At 52.7% G+C, this 23,982-nt stretch overlaps 1 protein-coding gene and 1 long non-coding RNA gene across 2 annotated transcripts; both read right to left on the reverse strand.

Moving 5' to 3' along the window:
* Positions 1-20,065, reverse strand: MINDY1 (MINDY lysine 48 deubiquitinase 1). The gene is made up of 10 exons (XM_067569726.1): positions 19,561-20,065; positions 12,808-14,766; positions 11,429-11,486; positions 9,653-9,717; positions 6,748-6,906; positions 5,751-5,853; positions 4,387-4,529; positions 3,412-3,591; positions 2,389-2,517; positions 1-1,616 (listed from the first exon to the last, which is right to left on the reverse strand). Exons 2-10 carry the CDS (start codon positions 13,435-13,437, stop codon positions 1,536-1,538), a joined length of 1,548 nt encoding a protein of 515 aa, XP_067425827.1. The 5' UTR covers positions 13,438-14,766; positions 19,561-20,065; the 3' UTR covers positions 1-1,535.
* Positions 20,066-20,955: 890 nt separating this feature from the next.
* Positions 20,956-23,818, reverse strand: LOC137167512 (uncharacterized). The gene is made up of 3 exons (XR_010924127.1): positions 23,099-23,818; positions 22,769-22,865; positions 20,956-21,389 (listed from the first exon to the last, which is right to left on the reverse strand). It is a non-coding gene; the product is annotated as an uncharacterized lncRNA (long non-coding RNA).
* Positions 23,819-23,982: the final 164 nt, after the last annotated feature.

The following is a 23,982-nucleotide window of genomic DNA, read 5'->3' on the forward strand; positions in this document are numbered from 1 at the left end:
TTTAAACCGCGCTGCCGGGGCAAGGGCCCTGCCAGGGGGAGAGAGCTAAGGGAAAGCTTCAGCACAGCAGGGAACTTACACCCAGACCGTCCCCCTCTTCCTCGGCTCTGGGCGCTTCGACAGACGAGGAGTTCAGGTGCAGCTATTTCAAGACCCCCTGCAGATGTGCCTCCCGCAGCCTGGAGCACAGCCCGGGGCTGGGCAGAGAGTTCTGACCCCCCTGCCCCGGCTCCACTCGTCCCCCATCCACCGCTGGCTCTGCCTCTGTGTTAATTAGGGCCGACCGCCTTGCCCGCTGAACTTCCAGTGGCCCCGTGGAGTGCAGGGTCAGGCCCGCCCGAGGGGCGACTAAATGGGATTGGCTCCCACCCCTGCCACTCGGGGGCAGCATTGGGGGGGAAGAGGAGAAGGTGCCTGGCTCGGCCCGATTCTGTGCTCGCCCTGCGATGAGAATCAAAACAAGGAGGCAGCAGCTCATTGACGAGCACCCAGGGGACCTTCTGCATCGGCCCAGCTGTGTTGAGGCCTTCCAAGGCATTCCTCGCAGCTCACGCGGGACAGGGATACCTGGGGCTCTGACTAACCCCCCCAGCTTTGTAAGTGCCCTTCCCCAAAGGGTCCTGCTTTCCAGGTCTCCTCCCCAGCACTGGCTGCATCTCCTTAATTGCACTGGATTCACCGGGCATCTGCCTGGCCCGCTTGGCAGGTTACCTACGCCTGAGGGAGGCTGGCAGCTGCTATTTCGTGCCTGTTAAATAACAACCCTCTGTTTGCACGGCCTCTTCCCTCTGCGGATCCCCAGGCAGCTGAGGAAGGAGTGGGTGAGCCTGTACAGTCACCCCCTCCCCACCACGCCGATTTATCAGATGGAGAAATGGAGGCAGAGCAAGTCAGTGTCAGAGCTGGGAATGGAACCCAGGAGTCCTGGCTCCCAGCCCCCACCGGCTCCAAGCACTAGACCCCACTCCCCTCCCGGAGCTGGGAATGGAACCCAGGAGTCCTGGCTCTGATCACTGACCTCTCTGCCTCCAACACAGAGATTTTTGAAGGGAGGAAGCTCAGAGGGTGCCCGGCCTCTACCCCAGCGTGGGCGAGATCAGCCGTGAGCTGGGCTCCAGCGTGAGCCGGGCTCCGGAGAACACTCAGCATGCTGGGTGAGAGCTCAGAGGCATGAGGTACAGCTGAGGGCGTCAGGGGCGAGCAGGAACCTGCAGCCAACGCCCAGCCCCGCTAGACCCCGTCCCTGAAGGCCCGGCCCAGCCCCCATGCGCTGCAATGCACGGATCAGGAACCCGGGTAACGCCAGCAGCATGGCATGAAGTTTCACCCCCGCAGCGCGGGAGCCAGGATGGAGTTCGTCTGCGAAGTGGGTCCCGTGCTGGGGCGGGGGGCGGGAAACGGAGGCAAGACGAGGTCCAGAGGGGCAACGTGCTTCAGCCCCGCGAGAGGCTGTCGTCTGGGAGTCTTAACAGTGATGCGGAAGGACCGTGGTGGGGCGAGGGGGTCCCAAAGCAGCAGGCAGGGGGCGAGCGGCTCTAGAGAAGGGTGCAGTCTGACTCCTGCTTCTGTCTCTGCCTGCGTTCCCCGGCTGGGCGCCCGGCCGGCTGAGCTCTCCCCTGAAACCAAAGAGAAGAAATAGCCGCCTCCTTCAGCCCAGGATCTCAGGGCGCTTTTCAGGCCAGCCTCCTTCCCCGCCCCCCCCCTCTCCCCCCCAATATCCTCCCACAAGAGGGGGGCGATGGAAGCAAAGAGGAGGGAAGCGACGTGACACATGGCCTTGGACAAGTCAGTGGCGCAGCCAGGGATGGAACCCAGGCGTCCTGGCGCCAGCCCCCTGCTCTAATCATTGGGCGACGCTCCTCCCAGGGCGAGGGATCCGAGTCAATGGGTCCCAGTTCCCAGGCCTGCTCTCCCGCCCCCTCCATCGGCTCGGGAACAGAACCCAGGCGCCCGGCCTCGCTTCCACGCTCAAGCCGTTGTCCTGAGAGATGCGGCTGCGGAGAATACAGACGCTCTGCAGTGAGACTCCCCCCCTCCCCGAGGTCCCCGATCCACCCCGCGGGAGGCCACAGGAGGATGAGCCTCCCCAGGGCAACCGTGTCCGATCGGTGCCTTATGCCAACGCACAGGGAAGACAGGCCTGACCAGCAAGGGGGACGGTCGGGCTGAGCTGGGCGTCTCCTGGGTGGGAGGGTGAAGGGCGGTGGGGGCTGGAATGGACCCGCCCCGCCCCGGTTCAAGTCTCTCTCACCCTTGGAGGGTACCGTGCCACAGCACCCCCTGCTGGCTGGGCTAGCAGCAACGCTGATGGGTTCCCCAGGATCCCTGACCGCAGGAAGAAAGGTCCTTCCAGCAGAGGGGGATGGGGGGGAAGCCAGGGCCCATTACCTGCGTGGGAGGGGCTGCTGGCTGCTGCTGCTGGTATTCCTCCTGCTGCAGCTGGCGCGCGAGCTCCAGGTCACTCAGGGCAGAGGGGCCCTGCTGCTGCTGCTGCAAAGACAGGGCTATCATGTAGTCCTGGGGGCGAAGGAGGAGACGTGGTCAGTGCTGGGGCTCCCCGGGAGTGAGAGGGAGGGAAGAGGAGGAGATCCAAAGCCCTACACAAATGGTGCACATACAGGATCACTCGCCCAGCACTGGCAGGCAGCCACCTCTGGAGAGCAATGCAGCAGCTGCGCAAAGAGGGCTCACTCGCCCAGCACTAGCAGGCAGCCACCTCTGGGGAGAAACACGGCAGCCATTTAGCAACAGGGCTACAAAACACTTGAGGGCAGGAACTAGGGACAAGTCGCTGAAGAGGTAGGTAGGTCGGTCTCAATTCACTGAGCAGGGATTATCAGGGTGGGGAGAGGGCTGGGTCACCTGTCCGCAATGACCCTCCCCCCCGTGGCGGTTCCATCACCCTCGCTCTATGGGGAGGAAATGGAAGCGCAGAGGGGTTAAGATCCACTCAGAGGATGCTGAGCTCCTACCCGCCGCATTGACCAACAGACCTACACCCTCCCCAGAGCCAAGGACAGCTCCCAGGAGCCCCGGCTCCCAGCCTCACCCTGCTTTAACCAGAGATAACATCGTCCTAAAGAGAAGGATCCTGCTACAGCAGACACCGGTTCCGAGAGGTGACACATTTCAGCCAGAAGAGCAGGGGCGCTACAATTTCCTTTCTCTAGGCCACACATCCTGCCTGGAGCTGGGAAGAGAACCCAGGAATCCCCTCTGCTGTAACCACTAGACCCCACTCCCCTCCAATAGCTGGAATGGAACCCCGGAGTCCTGGACCCCACACCCCACCCAGAGGCAGGAGCAGGAGCAGAACCCAAGAGTCAGTGGCGTGTCTAACCCCTCAGACACACGCCTGTAACCCAACCCCTCCCCACGCAGTCGGGCCTCCACCAGCTGTTGGTTTCCTACCTGGTCCACCTGCCTCTGCTCCTGGGGTGAGCTGCCGGCGGCCTCCTTCCCCAGGGTGGGGCTCAGGTGGAACTCTGCATCACAGAAACAGCTGTCCCCGTCCACGTTGTGCAGGCTCTCCCAGGTCACCTTCTCCTCCTGCAGGAAGCCCTGGTCCGTGACCAGCAGGTACAGGTGACCCTGTGGAGAGAGGATGAGTAAGAGCCAGTGTCCCCTTAAGAAGCCCCGGAGGGTGGGCGAAGCGGCAGCCTGTCATCCACTAGGGCAGAGAGATCACAGCCCTGGGAGGACACAATCCAGGGGTCATGATCACGGCACATCAAGCGGGACACACAAGCCTCCACGAAAGGCAAGAAAGGGTTAATGGGCGAGTGAAAGCCCAAACTGAAACACTGGGGAAACTGAGGCATAGCTCCTGCAAACGCCACACCTGGCCATAAAGGGGAGGGGGGAAAAAAAAAAAAAAAAAAAAAAAAAAAAAACACAACTCGTCACCCCAAAAGTTTCGCCCAGCTCTGCTTGTGAGCTCAGCGTCTCCACATCCAGAGGTGGATTCTGGGATCCCCCCGGAGGAATGCTGGGATCTTTCCAACGGCGAAGAGGAGGCACTGTGGCAGTTACGGCAGGTTGATTTCTCCTGCCGCAGCCCCCGCAGGTACCTGGGAGGTCTCCCAGAAGGCTGCATGAAACTCACGGCCGGGAATTCCTACCCAGCAGGCAGCGCTGCCGACGCAATCGGGGCGGAGATCGGGGCAGGTTTACTGGACGGGTGGATGCACTCATGCGTATTAGCAAAGCAGAGTCCTGCCAGGCAAGCCTCCTTCCTGCCAGCCCCAACCCACGCTGCCTCACTTTCCCTTTGCCTCCCCCCACAGGCTCTCTCCCCCAAGCCCGGGGAACCTTCCTCAGCCACCGAGCCCCCCGTGCAGCTGCGTGCGGCACAGGTGCGGGTGGAAGGGGGCGGGCGGGCCTGACCTGGTGCTTGATCATGGTGCTGAAGTGGTTGTTTCTGAAGAAGACGCTCAGCTCCTCCTCTTTGACAGCAGCTGTCAGCTCGCACAGGCCGTGGTAGGTCAGCTGGGAGGCCGTGGACTCCAGGAACTGCTCCGCGATCAGGCCTGGTACAGAGAAACGAGGCGTCAGCCAGGAGGGGGGCGGTGTTACGCTGGTGCCCAGCATGGATGCCCCGGTAATGGGTGCGAAATCGGTTCAGCTTGCGCCTGTGAATTTACCGGTAGGGGCTAAACCAATTGGCCAAACCAGGTTCAAGTCGAAGGAAGCGCGTCCCCCTGAGGGTTTGCACGGTGGCGGGGAAAGCGGTGCAGTTTGGTGAGCCGGTCCTTACTCTGAAGGACTCGCAGTTTAAACACTTCAGAGAGACACAGAGTGGGAGGAAAGTGACTTGCTGAACATCAGAGCAGGGAACAGAACCCAGGTCTCCCGGGTCCCAATCCGGCGCTCTACCCACTTGACCACGCTGCCTAGAGAGAGCAAACTGCAGCTTCCCCGAGCAGCAGTAGAAAAGTGCCTGGGAGTTGGGAGGGAATATCTAAGAAGTGGGGGGCGCAGGCGCTTTGCTGAGCAGGGGATTAGCTGTCTCTGCGCCCGTGGGGGAGCCAGTGTGGGCCTAAAGCCACCAGGAAACAGCTCTGATGCCTTGTCCCGGTGAAACCCCCTGGGCGCAGCCCGTTTGTCGGGCACTGGGAAGGGCAAACGTAGGCACCAAGCGGTAAAGACTTCAGGGTGGCTTCTCCTGAGCTTCTCCCTCCTGACGACACTGAGGGGGGCTGATGGAAACAGAGGGGGGGCCGTTAACTGCAGCACCCCCATGCTCAGCACAACCAGGCCCCTTAAAGGGCCGGACGCACATCCTCGGATTGCTTGGGGAACCCCAGCTTTCCACTGCCCGACACCTGCGAACAAGCCTGTGCCCTGGCTAATCCGCACCCTGGCGCTGACGCATGTAGGGGTCCCCTGAGGACTGCCCTAACCTGTGCCAGGGGCAGCACAGGCTCCCGTAGCCCCGGATTGGGGGGGGGGGGGAATTGTACCTCCCACCATCTCTGCACCAATACAGGGGTGAATCTGGCCCGGAGGTCTCAGATCTGCAGGGGGATAAATTAGGCACCTAACGAGGGGCGAGTGCCCTCCGGTCATCAGCAGGCGGTGCTCAGCGCCTTGCAGGATGGGGAGGGGGCCTATCTGAAAGGCAAGTTAGCTCGTTGGTTCCTCCTCCGTGGACAATTTTAGATGCCAGGGGAGCTGGAGGCACCCGGGAGGTCCCCGCTCTGCAGAGACTGGGGGCGCGGAGTGGAGCTCTCTGGGGGACGGGGCGTTACCTTCGGTAACCAGGTTGGGGTCGCTGGAGTGCTTGCAGGTGATGATCTTCTCCACCAGCTGGTTGTAGCTCAGTTTGCCCGTGGCCTGGGCCACTTCCGGGCTCTGGAGGAGAAAGGAGGGGGTGAGGGAACGGAGACGGCCCAAGGAGGGCTCCAGGGAGGTATTTTAAGCCGGGCCAGAAGGGAAAGTGTAGGCCTGACAGGTTGCTACCCTGTGGCCCCTTTGCACTGGCGAGGCTGGTGAACAGAGAGTTTAATGCGGGTGCGACGTGCCCCTCTGCCCCACAAGGGGACGCTCCCTTCAAGTGGAGGCGCCCCTACGCCAGCCTTGCCCTGACTCCAGGCACAGGGCGGGTTCTGGCGCAGTCCTGCCCTCTGGCTGGCCACCGCCTTGCAGAGCCCCACAGGGGGCCAAAGAAGCAGAGGTGCCAGTTAGGCCATAGGGGTGTCTGCTGCCCCTGCACAGGGGCGGGGCAGGCTGCCTGCGCTCTGTGAACCTGCCCTGGGGTCTGCATTGGTCTTTCAGCTGCACCTTTGGTTTTAAGTTGCAAATAAAAAGAGACAGGAGACTGGGGTCCCTGGTTATTCCCAGATCTGGCAGAGCGGACCACCAGCGGCTTGCCCCCACCAGTCCTGGAAAAAGTCACCCCGCCCCTCAGCAGAGTTTACAGCTGTCCTTGTCCCTGCTCATAGAATTATCATAACGCCATCTAGCTCTGTCCTACGGCTTTCATCAGCAGATCTCAAAGTGCTTTGCAATGGGGAAACTGAGGCACAGAGAGGGGAAGTGACTTGTTCAAGGTCATCCAGGGCAGTGGTAGAGCAGGGGATGGAACTCAGCCCTACAAGTACCAGTCAAGTGCTCTATCCACTAGGTCACACTGCCTCCCACTCCCTGCTCCAACCCCCTACGTTCACCAACACACCGACTCTAGCTTGTATCCAGTCTACGCACAGGGTGGAGTTTACAGCTCACAGGACTAGCAACATGGCTCACCTGGGGGTCCACCAGCCAGCCGTGGTAGAGCGGGATGTTCAGCAGGTCAAAGACAATGCACTCTGGGGTATACTCGAAGTCCGAGACGCCCGTGAACCGCACGTTCACGTCGAGCCCCGTGGACAGTTTGGGCAGGACCATCATAGCATCGTTGACGTTCTGGAGCCGGGAAAGAGAAAGCACAGCACCATGAGTAGACAGGAGACAGAGGAGTTGTGGCAAGGAAAGGGCTGGGAGGCCCATGAGATTATACCAGCTGTAACCAGGGCTGCATTTCCTCCTGGCCTAGGCGGAAGATCTTGAGGCTAAAATCCCGGCCTGACATCAACCATTCGGAAGTGGTAAGCTGGGATTTCTGCTTTCCTACTATCCCTGCCAGGTTGGTCTGTTTCCTCCTGTTGTCACATGGCTCATAAGCACTTCAGAGCAGGGACAGTCTCTTTGTTATTTGTCTGTGCAGCACCTGACACAATGGGGCTCTGATCTTTGGTTAGTGTTGCTAGACACCACCACAATAATGCCTGGGAGCCAGGACTCTTGGGTTCTCTTTCCGGCCCTGGCCACTTCACCAATTTGTGCCCTCCCAGCGCAGGGACTGTCTCTTGCTAGGCGTGCACAGCGCTCAGTACAACGGGGTCCCAATCCTGAATTGGGCACTGTTGTAGCAGAAATGCTTCCTAGTGTGGGAGCTGTGAGACTCAGTCTTGAGGACTCAGGACTTGTCTATACAGAGAAATTGACCGGAGGAGCCTTTCCAGAATCGCTGTGTGTGTGGGCAGAATAAGAATCACTCTACTCCAGCATAAATTAGAGCACTTCCAAAGCGGAGTCATTATTCTGGAATAAAGTCACTTTTATTCTGGAATTGAGTATTCACGGGGAGAGCTACTCCAGATCAGCCTATTCTGCACTAGTTATGCTGCTCAGTTTCCCTGTGTAGTCAAGGCATTAGCACTCACAAAGTGCTTTGAGAACACAGGAATTGCCAGCCTGGGTCAGACTTGAGCCCATCTAGCCAGTATCTCAGCTCCCACAACAGCCAGCTCTAGATGCCTTAGAGCAGGGGTGGGGAATGTCCGGTCCGGGGGCCGTATACGGCCCGCAAAATGATTTGGTCCGGCCCTCAAAATCATTTGGTCTGGACCTGGCAGAGGGGGGGAATTCGGCGGCGACGCGGTTTCACAGCGGTGGCGGGGTTCCGTGGGGGGGAGCAGTGCCTGCCGCCGAAATCCTGCCGCCGTTTGCCCCTTTTCGGCGGCGGGGGGACTTCGGCGGCAGGCACTGTCCCCCACCCCCCAAGGAACCCCGCCGCGAAACCGCGCCGCCGCCGAATTCTCCCCCGCCGCCAGGGCCACCATCAGGCCCTTGACATAAAAAAGGTTCCCCACCCCTGCCTTAGAGGAAGGTGCAAGGACTGAGCAGTAAGCAGTCTCCCAGGAACATTTAATCCGAACTCCTACCAGAGATGGATTTAAACCCTGAAACATGAAGTTCTGTCTCCTTTCCGGTGCCCCTTTAGTCAGATTGACTGTTCTAATTCTGGCTATTCTTATTATCCATATGGACACCCAGCCCCTCTCTGAGTCAGGCTATATTCTTGGCTTTACAGGCATCCAGCAGCATTGAGTTCCACAGGTTAATCACTCCTCTCTCCTTTTATCATCTTCGAGAATTTACCACCTTTCAATCTCATTGACTGTCCCCTTGTTCTTATATGATGAGAAAGAACAGAAACGCCTGCTCGACATTCTCGGTCCCATTCCTTATTGCATGTGCTTTTATCACATCTCCTCCTATTTGCCTCCTTTCTCCGGTAAAACAACCCCAATCTTTTCAATCTCTCTTCATCGGAGAGCCTTTTCAGGCCTCCAGTCATACCCGCTGTCCCTGTCTGAATCCCGCTCTAGTTCTGCCCCATCCTTTAGTCCACAGGGTAACCAATGCCGCACACAGTAACCGGAGTAACCCGGCGGTAGTAACCAGAGGAGGCTGCACCATTGATCGAAATCAAGACAAGATGCTCATGTGGAACTTAGGACAGGGTCTGAAAGGGGCCTTCTGGGTTGTTAAGTCGAGTCCATGCTCACACAGACAACCCTGCCGCATCAGCCCGTTCAGAAATTGATTAAGCTCCATCTTCAGACTCGTGAGGCCGTTTTCCCCTCTGCTGCTACTACCGGGTCCAGAACCTCCCTCCTCTGATGGCTAGAAACTTGCTTTTAAATTTCCAGCCTCAACTGACTCCTGGCTAGTTTAACCCCCATTTTTTCTTGGGCCAATGCTGTCCATTAGTTTCAACGGGTCCTCTCCAGCCCTAGTAGAAAGTTCTGGAGAGGCAGATGTCATCCTGTGGACACAGGGCGAGGGAAGACAGAGCAGCACGCTGCTCTGAAATTGCAGTCTGTTGTCTGTTCGCTAAACTAGTTTGCTACTTACTTAAGCATATAGGCACTTATCTGGCCTTCATCAGCAACAAATCTGAGCGTGACATTTTTTTTTATCTCTACAACCCACATGGGACGTATTAGCCAAGTAATTTTGATTTTATTTTATATAGACACACATGTTGGGGTTTTTGTTTGTTTTAAATAGATGGAGAAATGGAGGTCCCGGATAGATTAAGTGACTTGCCCAAGGCCATTAAGCTGGGCAATGGCAGAACAAGTCCCTGTCCAATGCTCTATCCACTAGGCCACTCTTGCTACCTATACTGCTCCCAGATTTGCAGGTTCCTTTCGCAGCATGCGAGGTCTCTCTCCCTCGCAATGGGGCTGCGTCAGAGAGAAGCGATCCATTTCAGGACGACAGGAGGGGCCTTTTAAAACATGGTGCAGTGTGGTGCCCTGCCAACCCGGACCTCCTTCAACACTCCGCAGAATGGGGGGGCGGATCCGGACAGTCTCACCTGCTGGAAGTTGAGCTGCAGCCCTTCTGACTTCTCTTGGGGTTTGATGGATAAGATGCAGTCGCCTTTGAGACAAGAAAACACCCAGTCACTATTACTGATTGATGGTGCTTATCTAGTCCCCCAACACCGTAATATCAGGGACTTCAAATATTTTTATCCTCACAGTCCTCCAACCCCTGGTGAGTCAGGGCAGGGCTATTATCCCCATTGTACATATGGGGAAACTGAGGCACAGAGCGGCTAAGTGACTTGACCAAGGTCACACAGGAAATCTGTGGCACAGCCAGGAACTGAACATGGGTTTCCTAACACCCAGCCCACTGCCCTCAACACTGAACTATCCTTTCTGCCTCTAGGACCGAGGCAGGGGCTTGGCCTGTCCCTGGGGGTGGGCTGGAACTAGATTATGGTCAAGATGGCAAGACGACTCCTGTGCAGGCCCAGTGGAAAAGCCCCTTTGGTGGCTCCCAGTCTAGCCCTGCAGCATGGTCCTGATGGGATCTGAGGATGAAGACTGGGATGCGGGGGAACGAGACGGAAGAGAGAAGCACTAAATGCAGCCCATTTCCCCATCTGCGTTTGGGGCAGGGGAGAAAAGAACCCACACAAACAGGCAGGAGATTGCAGCAAGGGTCCAGTCCTGCCTTCGTCATGTACCTAGAATTCCTAGAGAAGCTGATGGGAATTTTGAGCGCACCAGAAACACAGGATAGACTCAGAGACTCTAAGGTCAGAAGGGACAATATGATCATCTAGTCTGACCTCCTGCACGACACAGGCCACAGAACCTCACCCGCCCAGTCCTGTGATAAACCTCTAACCTATGACTGAGTTATTGAAGTCCTCAAATCATGGCTTAAAGACTTTAAGGTACAGAGAATCCACCAGCAAGTGACCCCCAGAGCCTTTGCCCATTTGCCCTGGGGGAAAATTCCTTCCTGACCCCAAATATGGCGATTAGTGAAACCCTGAGCATGTGGGCAAGACTCACCAGCCAGACACCCGGAAAGAATTCCCTGTAATAACTCAGAACCCCCCATCTAACATCCCGTCACAGGCCATTGGCATATCTACCACCAGTAGTCAAAAATCAGTCAATTGCCAAACTAGGCTGTCCCATCACACCATCCCCTCCATAAATATATCAAGCTCAGGTTTGAAGCCAGCTAGGCATTTTGCCCCCACGGCTCCCTTGGAAGCTATTCCAGAACTTCACTCCGACGATTAGAAACCTGCGTCTAATTTCAAGTCTAAACTTCCTAATGGCCAGTTTATATCCATGAGTTCTTGTGCCCACATTGGCGCTGAACTTAAATAACTCCTCTCCCTCCCTGCTATTTATCCCTCTGACGTATTTATAGAGAGCAATCGTATCTTCCCTCAACCTTCTTTTGGTTGGGCTAAACAAGCCAAGCAATTTGAGTCTCATAAGGCAGGTTTTCCATTCCACGGATCATCCTAGTAGCTCTTCTCTGCACCTGTTCCAGTTTGAATTCATCTTTCTTAAATATGGGGAACCAGAACTGCACACAGTATTCCAGATGGGGTCTCACCAGCGCCTTGTATAACGGTACTGACACCTCCCTATCTCTGCTGGAAATACCTCATCTGATGCATCCTAGGACCGCATTAGCTTTTTTCACGGCCACATCACATTTGTGGCTCATAGTCATCCTGTGAGCAACTGATATGCCCAGGTCCTTCTCCTCCTCTGTCACAGAGGTGGGATAGGGGTTCCCAGAAGTAAGGTGCTCTCCTGAATTCACCACTTACCGAGATGCGCCATCAACTCGTCCGACGTGATCACTTCCTTCTGGGGGGACAGCTTCACCTGCAGGCAGAGGGGGTTTGGGGAAGTCAGTGAAGGACCCTCTCCCCCAGCACATTTTGACCCACAAGGCCTGAATCGGGGTATGGGGATAATCGATACCCTTAACATCCTTACGTGGTGGGTGCATGTCAGATTTACCATGCCACGTGAGATGGTCCATCTAACTCAGTAGCCCAGCTTCAGCCATACTGGGGTCAGACACTTGGTCCATCTAGTCAGCCTCCTGCCATACTGGTTCAGACCATTAGCCCTCTTAACCCAGTATCCCATGTAGGGTAACCCACACCACCACTCACCAATGCTTGGTGTTTCATAGGACAGCAATAAAACAACCACCCCACAATAAGATGGCACTTACAGGACTTTTCATCCATCAAGTACTAAACACTTTACTATACTGCATCAGTCTCATTATCCCCATTTTACAGATGGGGAAATTGAGGCACATAGCAGGGAAGTGACTTGCCCAAGGTCACTCGGCACATCAGTGGCAGGTTTGGGAATAGAACCCAGGTCTCCCGAGTCTCAGGCCCTGATCCATTGGGCCATTCTACCCCTCAATAACACACCTGGGAGGCAGAAAAATCCTTCCTGACCCCTACAGTAGCCAGCAGGTGCCTTGAAGCATGAGACTTGACTACACCTATTCTTACTGTCAGTCACATCCCAGGATACCCACCACCGGCTCCAAAGCCCACAGAAACCAATGGGAGTCTTTCCTGACCGAGGTGAGAAGAGCCCTGACAATGGGAGTTTAGAACGCAGCAACGCTTTGCAGGACAGTTCTGTGGCAAGAGCAACTCGATAATGTGGAGCCTGGCAAGCGTTTCCCAGCATGCACTGCGAGGGACCACGTCCTCCCAGGGTTCGCTGAAGGGAGTGGATAACAGCAGGTGTCTAGATCCACCCAGGAGGTCCCCAGTGTCTTAGACACTTAGCTGGTCCCCCTCCCATCATCACCATATCTGAGCACCTTACAGCCTGGAATGTATTTATCCTCAAGCACCCCTGTAGGGCCGGGCAGGCTAGTATCCCCATTGTACAGCTGGGGAAACTGAAACAGAGAGACGCTAAGTGACTGGCCCAAGGTCACACAGAGTCTGTGGCAGAGCAGGGACTTGAACCTGAGTCTCCCCAGTCCTAGGTTAGTGCCCTAACTACTGGGCCATCCAGCCTCTCAGTACAAGTAGCCTCTTCCATGCCACTAGATCATGGCCTCTTAGATGAACTACATGAGACCTCTAGGCCCTTACCGCCCCCTCCTCGCACCCGGCGCCCCTGCTCTGAATAGCAGCATTGGGACCCCCCGGCTCCGACCTACCTTCCACTGCAGGAACAGGATGTTCATGATGGCCAGAAGCGGGCAGGGCCCGTTCTCGCTCTGGGTGATGATGGGGGTCCTCTCCCCTTTCCAGCTGATCCACTTCACGCAGTAGAAGTCGGGCTCGGGCTCGCTAGCTGGGGGCTGGGCCTTGGCGGCATCAGATGCCTGCGCTGCGGCACCCGGTTGAGGGCTGGAGATGGGGGTGTCTGGCGGGGAGGCAACTCCTCCCGTTGGGATGCCCGCCCTCAGGGGAGGCTGCTTCTCTTTGGTATCCACCCCTCCTTCTGGCTCCCCGCGCTCCAGCCACTCTGCTTCATCACTGGGCCCTGCCCTCAGGGACAGATCCTTCCTTGGGGCGTCCTCGTGCTCCCGGCCTGCAGCCTGCTGGCAGCTGGGGCTGCCCGGCCCAGAAGAAACCTCCTCGCTTTGCGTTACCCCAATCCTCTCTGGCTCCTGCCCATTCAGGGTGCAGCCTTGCCCTGCCGCAGCCTGGATTCCACCCTCCCTGCCAACAGAGTCCGCCTCTACACCCCGAGGGGCCTGGCAGATTTCAGGCCTGGTGACTTCCGTGTTTACATCCTCCCCTTTCAGATCCGCAGGATCCACCTGCTTGGGCCGGGGCTCCATCTGGTCCAGGCAAAATCCCTTCCGCAGCACCCCTCGGAGTCCTCAGTCCATTCACCGGGGCCGGGAGCGGATTGCACAGGCTGGTCCCTCTCTGGCAATCCCGGTTCACTTTCTGCCGCCGTCGGACTCCGTCACGTATTTCGCTCCTGTCCTCGACTCTACAAATTCTCAGGGAAGCCAATTCCACTGAACGCAAGTGGAGGGGAGCGGGGTGGTGAGAACAACCACCACCTGCTTCTGGAAACAAAATCCCCACGTCACAAAAACACGTCGAGTCTGTCCAGTAATAATCACGGACTATGTTCCTTTCGAGAATATAAAACTAACGTGTTTTAAACAAAAACCCATCGTATTCATTTATCAGGCTCAGAACTCATTCCTTTTCCTGCCTATAAACTTACATCCCCCTCCCTGCCCATGATATTGGTTCAAGTTAAAAACAAATTCTAAAAAAAATAATAAATAGGTCCTTCTGAAATGATCTAATTCTTGTTCCAGAAGCTATTTAGTGCTTGGTCAGTCCTGGGTATTTAAATAAATCTTTGTGAGGCACTTTGAGGTTTCTAGGAAAGTTGGTTTTTATAAAGGTCTTCTCCCCACAAAAAAAAAACTGGTTCCAAAGTGATGCCTGGCCTGACATTTATCCATCAATTTCCTCCAGGCAAATTAATCCCAATCTGCCTCCCTTTCCTCTTTTAAATTAAAATCACTCAGCATTGATGAAATGCAATATTCCACCTGCCCTGTGTGTGTTTGGACGCTGACTAATTATAGTTCAAGAGCACCGGTACAAAAAGGAGTGTCTGTGTTATTAGCTTCTCAACCCTTTTCAGAGCGTAGAAAAGTAACAATAAACTAGAAACAAGGGGAGAGATTTAACTAAAACAAAACCAAACTGGAACAAACCTTGCAAAACAGGTCTGATGTAATTATAGAAAATGGACAGACCCCTCCCCGCAACCTATGGAACAAAGATTTTCCTATAAAGAGTATTTTAAAGTCATAAAATAAAAAAGCAAAGCCAGGGGGGTTGTTTGGCTAATTCTCTCCTTATCAGTGGTTTGGAATCTCTTTATTCCTCGCAAGTCTTTACCCAAAGTCCTTTTCTCTCCAGCCTTGAGGTTATGTCAACAGAGCAGAAGGTTGCAGTTTTCTTATCTTGTTTGGACCTGATCTGCGGATCTTTCCACCTATTTTGCTGACTTGTCTTTCCAGTTTTTCTTCTGTAGCTGCCCCTTTCGTGATTTAGCTGGGCTGGGGTATCGGCAGTATTGGAGTTGTCAGCTGGAGCTTGTCTGGTCTTTTCAGCAGTGAGACTCCCCCTGTTCACTGAATAACCACACAGAAGAGAAGAGAAATAATGAGCCAATAATTCCATTATGAGATGGCCAATAATTATTACAGTTCAGCTCATTTGCAACTGGGCATGCGCACAGCTAATGATATCCGCTTTGTCTGGCACAGAAATAGAGGCCAGGACTTCCCAGCAACTAACGTTTTTGGATGCCCAACCTCAGACGCCTTAAGGAGCCAGGTTTATCAGGCAGAGCTGAGAACCTGCTCCCTAGGTCCTTGAAAAAAAAAAAAGTGTCTAAAGTTGGCTCTCAAGAAACAAGGCAACCAGCATCGGTCCCCTTTTGAAAATCTTGGCTGTAGTTCCATTTCCAAGTCTTTTTCCCACGCTGATCCCTAGAGCACGGAGGCCCTTCCCCATCCCAAACCAACTGCTTCAATTCATTCAAATCCACCTGCCGTGGCATGTACAAATTCATCACAGGCAGAGTGGCATCATGGACAGAGCATGGCCTGAGACTTGGGAGTCCCAGGTTTTATTCCCGGCTCTGCCACTGGCCTGCTGGGTGACCTTAGGCAAGTCACTTCTGTGTTCCGTACCTCAGTTTCCCCATTTGCAAAATGAAGATAATGAGATTGATCTCCTTTGAGATCTGCTAATGAGAAGCACTAGGGATGATGATGATGGTGATGATTACATGCCTCATCTGAATAGCCAAGAGACCGTATTATCATAACCCTTATTCTTCTTTACCCACACCCCCCAAACTGTATAGCTCGCACTCTTCACATCAAGCCTGAAATCAAATGAACTGTAAACCCTCCAATGCAGGGTCAGTGGGTTGGATTCTGAAAGCCGCCTTGGGAAGGTAGATGCCCAATTCCTATTAATTTTGCATGGGAATTGGGTGTCTATACTGGGAGACCTTTCAAAATCCTACTCGGGGCCTTTCTGTTTGTTATTGAAGTTGCTTGGCTCACTTGAAACAGGGGGTAAAAAAAAACCAAAAAAAAAAAAAACCCAACCAACCAAACACCACTCCCATAGCAACAAAAAATACCCACCCAGCCAGAAAACACAGCGTTTAGTACAACTTGTGTGTGGGGACAGGCCCTATCTCATACCTGTACAGTTAAAGCGGTAAAACCCCTCTAGCGTGGATGCAGATCTATCAGTGGATGCAGTTCTAGCCATTCATTGATTCTAAGGCAAGTTGGGACCCACTGTGATCACCTGTAGTCTGTGTGGACACAGCTGTTTTGCTCAGGGTAGGGGCTGGAAAAGAGCAGTTTTGCCAGTATACGTAGGCCAGATCTACACTGCAAACTTACATCAGTATAGCTACATCACTCAGGGGTGTGAAAAATCCATACCTCTGCATGATGCTGTCATACTGACCTGACCTGCGGTGGAGAAAGTGTTGTGTCGGTGGGAGAGCTTCTCCCGTTGACACAGCTACCGCCTCTCACGGAAGTGGATTAACGACGCCGATGGGAGAAGCTCTCCCGTGAGTGAAGTAGCATCTTCACTGAATTGTTGGTGTCACAAATTTAAGTCCTTAACAATTCCTTCTCGGCTCTACCCACTACCTGATGGCATGCACAGCACTAAAGGCGTGGCAGTCAGCTGTTGATGGCTCGACCAGTGACTCATAAAGAACTACAACCAACACTCGGAACTGCAACAGGCCTGAAAACTTGCCTCTGTCAGTCTGGTATGCAGATCTGATTCACAGGAGCAGAGCAGAAAAAGCGACCGTGTAATATTTGCCCCTTTCCAACTACAACTTTCAAAAGACAGGCAAGTAATTTAGGCCCTGATCCAGGAAAGCACTTAATCATATGCTTAACTTTCAGCATGTCTGTAGTACCACTGAAGTCAATTGGAACTGTTCCGGTGCTTAAAAGTTAAGCACATGCTTAAGTGCCTTGCTGGATCCGGACCAGAGAAATTTAAAAGCACCCTTAAAAGCTGCCAGGATACATTCAAGCTTCCTCTGTTCACATGCTGGCTACATATGGGATTCCAGGGAGAAAGGAGATGGGCAAAGAGTTGCCAAGCACCTCAGCGCCAGTGTTTTGGAAGCCAGAGTACCCTGCCTGCATCAGTAAAAAATGCAACTGTGAATCAGTGCTGTCTTGCCATCAATTCACTGCCAGCTCCTTTAATGCCAAAGCACGAGCGGTGATGGAGTCTGTTGTGATAGATAACAGAGAGACAGGATCCAGGCCCCCAGCTTTCATGACAGAAGCATCCTGCTTCCACCTTATTCTCTGCAGTCTGATGTCTGAAAACAGGCTTCCAAAGCCACCTGCAGTTTAGGCACCATCTGACCCCTCCTTGGCAACCTCTCTGCTGAGATGAAGGATTGAATGGGTCACGGACATGAGCTTCCCCTTTGGCCACCCCCCACCCCCAATCAGGTTGAGGCACGCTGGCAGTGGGGCAAGGGGAGAGGAGGGGGACACATGCCTTGCCAGCGATAGTCTCTGATCTCAAGTCCCCTCTATCATGCCAGCAGGAAATGCTCTGGCTTTAAAAGTATATATTTGAAGCCTCTTCCCGAGGAAGTAAGATCAGAACATTTGGGGGGTTTTTTTTAAATACAGATTTGGGATTTTTTCTATTCACTTCCCGGCCTTTGAGAACGCTGCCTGTTATTGGTCTCATTCTTTCCTTTGTGCTCCCCTGTCTGACTGTAGCCTTCTGTTCTCACAATTACATTAGAAGCTCTTTGGGATGGGGACTCTCTTTTTGTTCTGTGTTTGCAGAGCACCGAACTCAGCGGGCTTCTAGTTTCTGACTATAATACAAGTAATAACTGAGCTTTTAAGTTTCATGTTTTCCATCTTTTCTCCACAATCACCAGGGCTAGAGACATTTAAAAAAAAAAAAAAAGTTGAGATTCTCACATCACCACTTGTCTCCAGGAGTCAGGGATTTAAGAAATACATCAAATACCACAAGACTTGCAACAACGACAACAAAAAAATCAGAAGAGTTGGCAATGTCTGTGTTGCAGAATGCCACATTCCTTCCCAGTGCCACTCCCCTTAGCTGTCGAAACAGCCATTGCATCACAGCCAACAAAAACAACTCATCAGTAGTGAAACCCTGAGAAAAACACTTTTCACCTGATTTCCTCCCCACCATTAGTTCACTAGATTGTGTCATTTGCTTCTTTCCATGCTCAGTCTTAAATGGCCATGCCTATGGAGTCTAGTGGGGAGAGCAGGACTTCTGGGTTCTATCCCCCTCTCTGCCATTAACTCGCCATAGCCCGCTGGGTAAACCATGCCCTGCTCTTTATGCCTCCGTTTCCCCATCTGTAAAATGGGGATAACAGCACATACACATGGGGTGGGGAGACAAGCTTGAATGAAAGACGCTTTAAATGCAAACCACATTCAGTTAGAAGCTTTGTGATGGGTAAAAAGCGTTGTTTACCCTGTACAGCCCAGCCAGCAATTTGCTCTGGAAGCCCTCAGACAAGGACACAGATCAGAATCAAAGCTGGTGAAACCATGGGGCTAGATGGAACCACGGCACTGCACAGAAATCAGAGTTGCACCCATTTGCACTGGCAGGAAATTTGGCCCCAGGAAAGAAAGGTTTAAGTTGGCTAGGCCTGGGTGGGAAGAGAAGTTTTTGTGCACACATGGGAACCTGGCTTCATCCATCTAGGCCTCAGTACCTACATGCCACGGGGATGGGTGCTCTACAAATAGCTACAAAAAGGAAGGGCTGACCTTTTTCCTGCTGTGTTGTGTAGGATCATCTTAGGGGACCGCGTCACGGGGACTGCAAAGCAACGAAGAGAGCTGGCTCGCCATTCTCCGTGAGAGATGGGGTTAGGAGAGCAGCTTTTAAACAGGCGCACTAGGGTGATTCCCGGTACCCACCCGCTTCCCAGAACACGATCAGCGTCTGACTGCAAATCACAGGTTTACGAGCTTAGCCGGGAGTGACCCAGTTTCTTAACTGGGGTCCTGTTGTCCAGGCTCTCGGCAGCCTCCACGCTTGTGTGGCTCTCCCGGGCACACCCAGCATAGACTCAAGGCCACGGGTTGCTCTCCCTGAGCCCTCCCCTTCTCCGGGATTGCACGCTCCAGCGCAGCAAAATAAAAGGAACATCTAGGAAGGAGATGGCCTGCGTCAGGCCAGAACCAGAGAGCAACCAGGGTCCCAGCAAACTTTCCACACTCAATTACTTGCCTTGTGAATTCAGGCAGCCACGGCCAGGAGGTTCGAAGCAGCCTGGGCAAAACTTTCCCTCTGCTTTGGATAACTCTTCCAAGCCAAGTCACAAGCCTCTGGATCCACCCCTCCTTGCGGCTTACCACATAGCAATCTTTGTGTCAAGGCTGGCAAAACCCTGGCACAAAGGGACGCTCCCAAACTTGTCCAATAATCATCAAAACACCAGACCCCAAGTGGCTGGCTGGGCATTTTTTCCATAATCATCCTGAGTTCCCTTTGCAAACAGCCAGCAAACCCCGGAGATGGGTTCCGAGCAGCAAAGCAAGCGGCAAGATGTGTCCCGGGACTCTCACATCCATATGGCTGCCCCCTGCAGACATCAAAAGCGAAGCTTTTTGCACCCTCCAGACCATGCAGACAGACACTGCTTGCTGTGGGGATTAGAGAAGCGGTCTGCAGCAGGTTTAGATCTCTACAGGAGATTATTGGCTCTTAAAAACAACCCCCACCACTCAACCCCAAAATGTCTTATAACGGTACACCAGCCAAACTCAAGCCACCCCTACCCCAAAGGCGGCCAGCAAATAAGCTGTCGCCTTGGACAGCCACCCCCCCCCCCTAATTTTTACCTGATTGGGAGAGGAGGGGGGAGGTTTCTCTGCAGATTTCTCTCCGAAGATTCAAGGCAAGGGGTCGACTTTTCTCACCCTCCTCTTGTTGTCAGCACGGCTCTGCTCTTCCTCCTCTGGGTGCTAATGTAAATGCAACTAATCCGGATTCTACTACTGGGCTGAAACCCTGTCTCTTTCCCCCACCCCCTCACTCACACACGCACATAGATGCATACAAACCCTTCTGCCTGCATGGGGGGGCCCAAAACACCCCCACGCCCCTGGAACTCCCTGGTGCTACTCTGCAGCCTTCTCTGGGAACTTTTGTATCTTTTATTTTTTTTTCTTCTCTGGGTGAATTGCTCAAAGACAGGACTCCAGGCAGCTCTGGGGAAAGAAAAACTGCTGGGTTTCTTTGCTTGGCTTTTATGTTTTCAGAAGAGACATCTGCTGGGGTGGAGGATTCACAGCAGCGAAGAAGGAACCTTTTCCCCTCTCCCTCTCAGCAATACACAGCAAGAGCTGGCTGGAGAAAGAAAGGCAGGGCAAACAGCACCAACGAAATTAGCCTTAATTGGTATGTGCAGGAGCTGTCTCGCTCATCATAGGATAAGAGTCTGTCAGGCCAGCCGGAGCAAAGCAGATTTAGCAAATCATGGTTGAAAATGTGACCTAGACAACAGATGGCAAATAAAAAGAACCTCGCTTTAAAAATCAAAACAAGCAAACAAAAAAGCCCACACAATATTTCAGCCCGTCTCAGCTGATGTTTTGCAGCCTGATTCATCTTCAGGGGAAACTCTCTCGTAATACAGGCAAACGGGCGTGCAATGCTTTTCAAATGTAGGATAGCAGCTATGGGGCTTATAGCAGAAATGATCAGCTAATAATTCCAGGAGTCCAGAGCTCCCTTCAACCCCACCGCACCCCCACAATCTGCCTAGCCCTGCAACGACACTGATTAGCAGGGTGCACACTCTGTAGTTTGCATAGGCTGAGCTCATTGCACACACCTCAGGGGTTTCTCGCATCCTCCTCCATTTCCCCCCTCCCCTCCAGCTCCCTGGGTACCACCCTCGTGACTCGTATGTACCCAGGGTGGCCCAGTGAAAATGCCAAGGGCAGGGCAGGCTGCATAAGGGGAGAGCAGATTCTCCCAAACTGGGAGCTAACACTGAAGTTCGATTCACCTGCCAGTCACAAACAGTGCTCCTGATACCCCACACTGATTATCAAGAAGCTACAACAATACACAGCCCCCTTGATTGTATTTCAGTCTTTGGCCCCCATTTAGCAACTAGGTCCAGTAAAGTGAGGAGTTATTGGAAAACCTCTATTCACTTTACCAAAATGTTCTCGTGATCCCCAAAATACCACGCTGACGGCCAATCCTTTAATAACCGAAACTGAAGGTTTATTACAAAGGAAAAGAAACAAACAAGATGAGAGACGTTACATGGTCAAATCAATCAGATACACACACACGACTTCAAAGTCCGTACATCTCAAGTTCTTAGCAGAATTGTGGAGTTTGCAGGCTTGTGCAGTTCCTCTGGAATACATCCAGTACCTGGACGGGTCTCAATCCTTTGTTTCACAGCTTCAGCTGATAGTTGATCCAGAGGTAGGAAGCAGGAATGAAGACAAAATGGAGATAGTGCAGCTGCCTTTTCTGTCCCTTTGCCATGTGGCTTGTCCCAAACACAACCACACAACACATGCCATGGAAAAGCCTCAGAGTCCCCTGTCCATAAGCATGTTCCTTCATGTCTTGATGACTTCAAAATGCCCCGGGTTTTTTCACTGGATTCCTTGCATCTGACGAAGTGGGTTTCTGCCCGCGAAAGCTTATGCCCAAATAAATTTGTTAGTCTTCAAGTTGCCACAGGACTCCCGCTGTTTTGCTAAAAACAGACTAACACGGCTACCCCTCTGGAACGTGTACCTCTGAGCTCCCTTGACGGGCCATTAAGCAGGCTTAGCGCTGCTGCCACCCTCTCTGGGTGTGTCACCCAGAAACACCACACAAGGTTGAAATACAAATATACTAGACATATTTGGAACCCATAATACAAAACTGATACACACATATAAATGTACTTATCGGTCTCAGTGAATCATGACTTTTCCCTCCATACCTTGCATGGCATATCCTATGTGATATTTATTGCAATTGTGTAATATTGGTATCGGTAATATTATGAATGGTCATTCATATTCCACACAGCGTCACACCCCTCTATTCCAGGGACTCCTGCAAATCACATCCCCCCATTCTTGGGGCTCTTCTGTGTCCCCCGTTCCCCTCTCCCCATGCCCTTGTCCCCTTCTCTCCCATCCCATGGTCCCCCATTGTCCTCCCCATCCCAGGGACTCTGTAAGTCACTCCTACATCCTCCCAGGTGAAATAAAAAGCCCTCTTGCCCATCTCCATAAGAAATGCTGCTAACTGGAAATTATAACTAGTACATCACAGCTCAGGGAGTTTATACCGGATGCTTCCCTCCAGCAGAGTCAATTCTACTCTCACCCAGGATAAATATCAACTGAAGACCTTTAAAAATCATCCTGACTGGCATAATGGACGGCACAGGGGTGTGCAGAGCCATTCATGTTTAGGTCACCGGTTCCAACCTAGCCCAGGTTATTAGTGGCCAAAAAACATCAGCTGTGTGAAATGAGCTGGCAGGGCCAAGCGTGTGCATTACACAACCCAGCATCACTCTTGTAACGCTCCCACCTCTCGAGACTTCATTGTGAGCCTCACAAGATCTGTGATATTTCCAGCTGCTGGAATCATGAGATTGCAAGAGATGTTTTAGCTTTCATTAAAAAGGAAACAAGAAGAGAAAAAGAAGAAGCAATTTTCTCATACAGATGGGTGAAGAGAAATGCTTAAAAACACTAAGTGACTGACCCCCAAAGTCTCAGGTCCCAGAAAGCAAATGAGAAGAACCCCGAAATGTGGCAGTGTTATAAAAAAAATCTCATCATTTTTAAGCCAATTGTGATTTAAAAAATATGAATTTTTACCCTTTAGACGTACTTTTTTCTCTTTAATCTGTTCTGCTGCACTTCTTTATGGAGAAGTAAAATGGGTTCACAGACGACACAGTCGGCCTAACCGCAATTTGTTGCAGGTTATTTTTGCCGTGTGATGACTTTTTTTTTTTAAATTAAAGTATTTATTGTAAAGGGAGTGTACGACGGAGACATGCACACATACCTCGGCTTCCCTATTTCTGAACTGCAGCTGTCAAAGAAATGCCATCTTCCACAAGCCAGCTGCTGCACTGGATCTGGGTGTCACATCTGAAGCTCAGCTAAAGGGAAGAGGAGTAATTCAGAAGATGCAACAAGAAGCCGGGATGCTGTGTCAACGTAGGAAAAAGAACCAGTCCAGAAATGAGTCCATCTTAAAGGTTATGTAAATAACACAACTTGGATGTTAGATAGCAGGGAATATTGTTTTCTGGCAGTGTTTTTCTGAGGTTTTGGGTCAAAGAAATGTAGCAGACAACAAATCAGGATTCAGGGCAAACAGAATTACACTTACAGGGTGTGCAAAGCTGTCGGGACGACGGGGACTAGTGTCCGACTGAGAAAAGCCGGACCCCCGTGGGTATTTCCCCAGAGCGGTCTGTGTCCCTGTCACTTGGCCTGAGTGATCTGCCTCACTCCTGTCAAACTGGACCAACACACACACTGACCACACGCAGACCACTACCCCCTTCCCTCTCCTACACACAGCCCCTGTACTCCAGCCCCTTCCTCGCAAATCCTACAACTACACACACTCACAACTGCTGCCCATCTGTATTTCCATACAGCCCTTCACCCCCCATATGCTTCCTCACACACACCTTCACCTACCTATACACACAGCACTTGAACACCCCTCCATACACAAACACAGCCTCACACGGCTGCCTGCAAACATTCTTGCTCCTACCTACAAACATACAACTACACACACACTCCCCAACACAATCCCCTACACTCACCCCAAACACTACACACTATCTACACACACTCTCCTGACACAATTCCCTATGTTCATAACTCTCCTACACACACTCCACCATCAGAACCCATACACACTCACTCCCAGCTACACATGCATCACAACCCCCTAAACTCACAGCTTTCCTACACACTAACTCACAACTACATACCTTCTCCTACATACAACCCTTCTACACACACTCCACCATCACAACCTTACACACAGACACGCTCGATCAGAGTTCCTGCACACTCATTTACAACTACACACACCCTCCCCTCCACACACACACAACCCCTGCAGTCACACCCTCTCTTTCTTTCTTTCTTTCTTTCTTTCTTTCTCTCTCTCTCTCTCTCTCTCTCACACACACAACCCCACAGTCACACCCTCCCACTCACTCTCTCTCTCTTTTTCCCCCCTACACACACACA

The sequence above is a fragment of the Emydura macquarii genome, unplaced genomic scaffold (genome assembly GCF_026122565.2).
Source record: "Emydura macquarii macquarii isolate MOO-44397 ecotype Brisbane River unplaced genomic scaffold, CSIRO-AGI_Emac_v2 contig_2924, whole genome shotgun sequence".
In the NCBI taxonomy this organism is placed as follows: domain Eukaryota; kingdom Metazoa; phylum Chordata; order Testudines; family Chelidae; genus Emydura; species Emydura macquarii.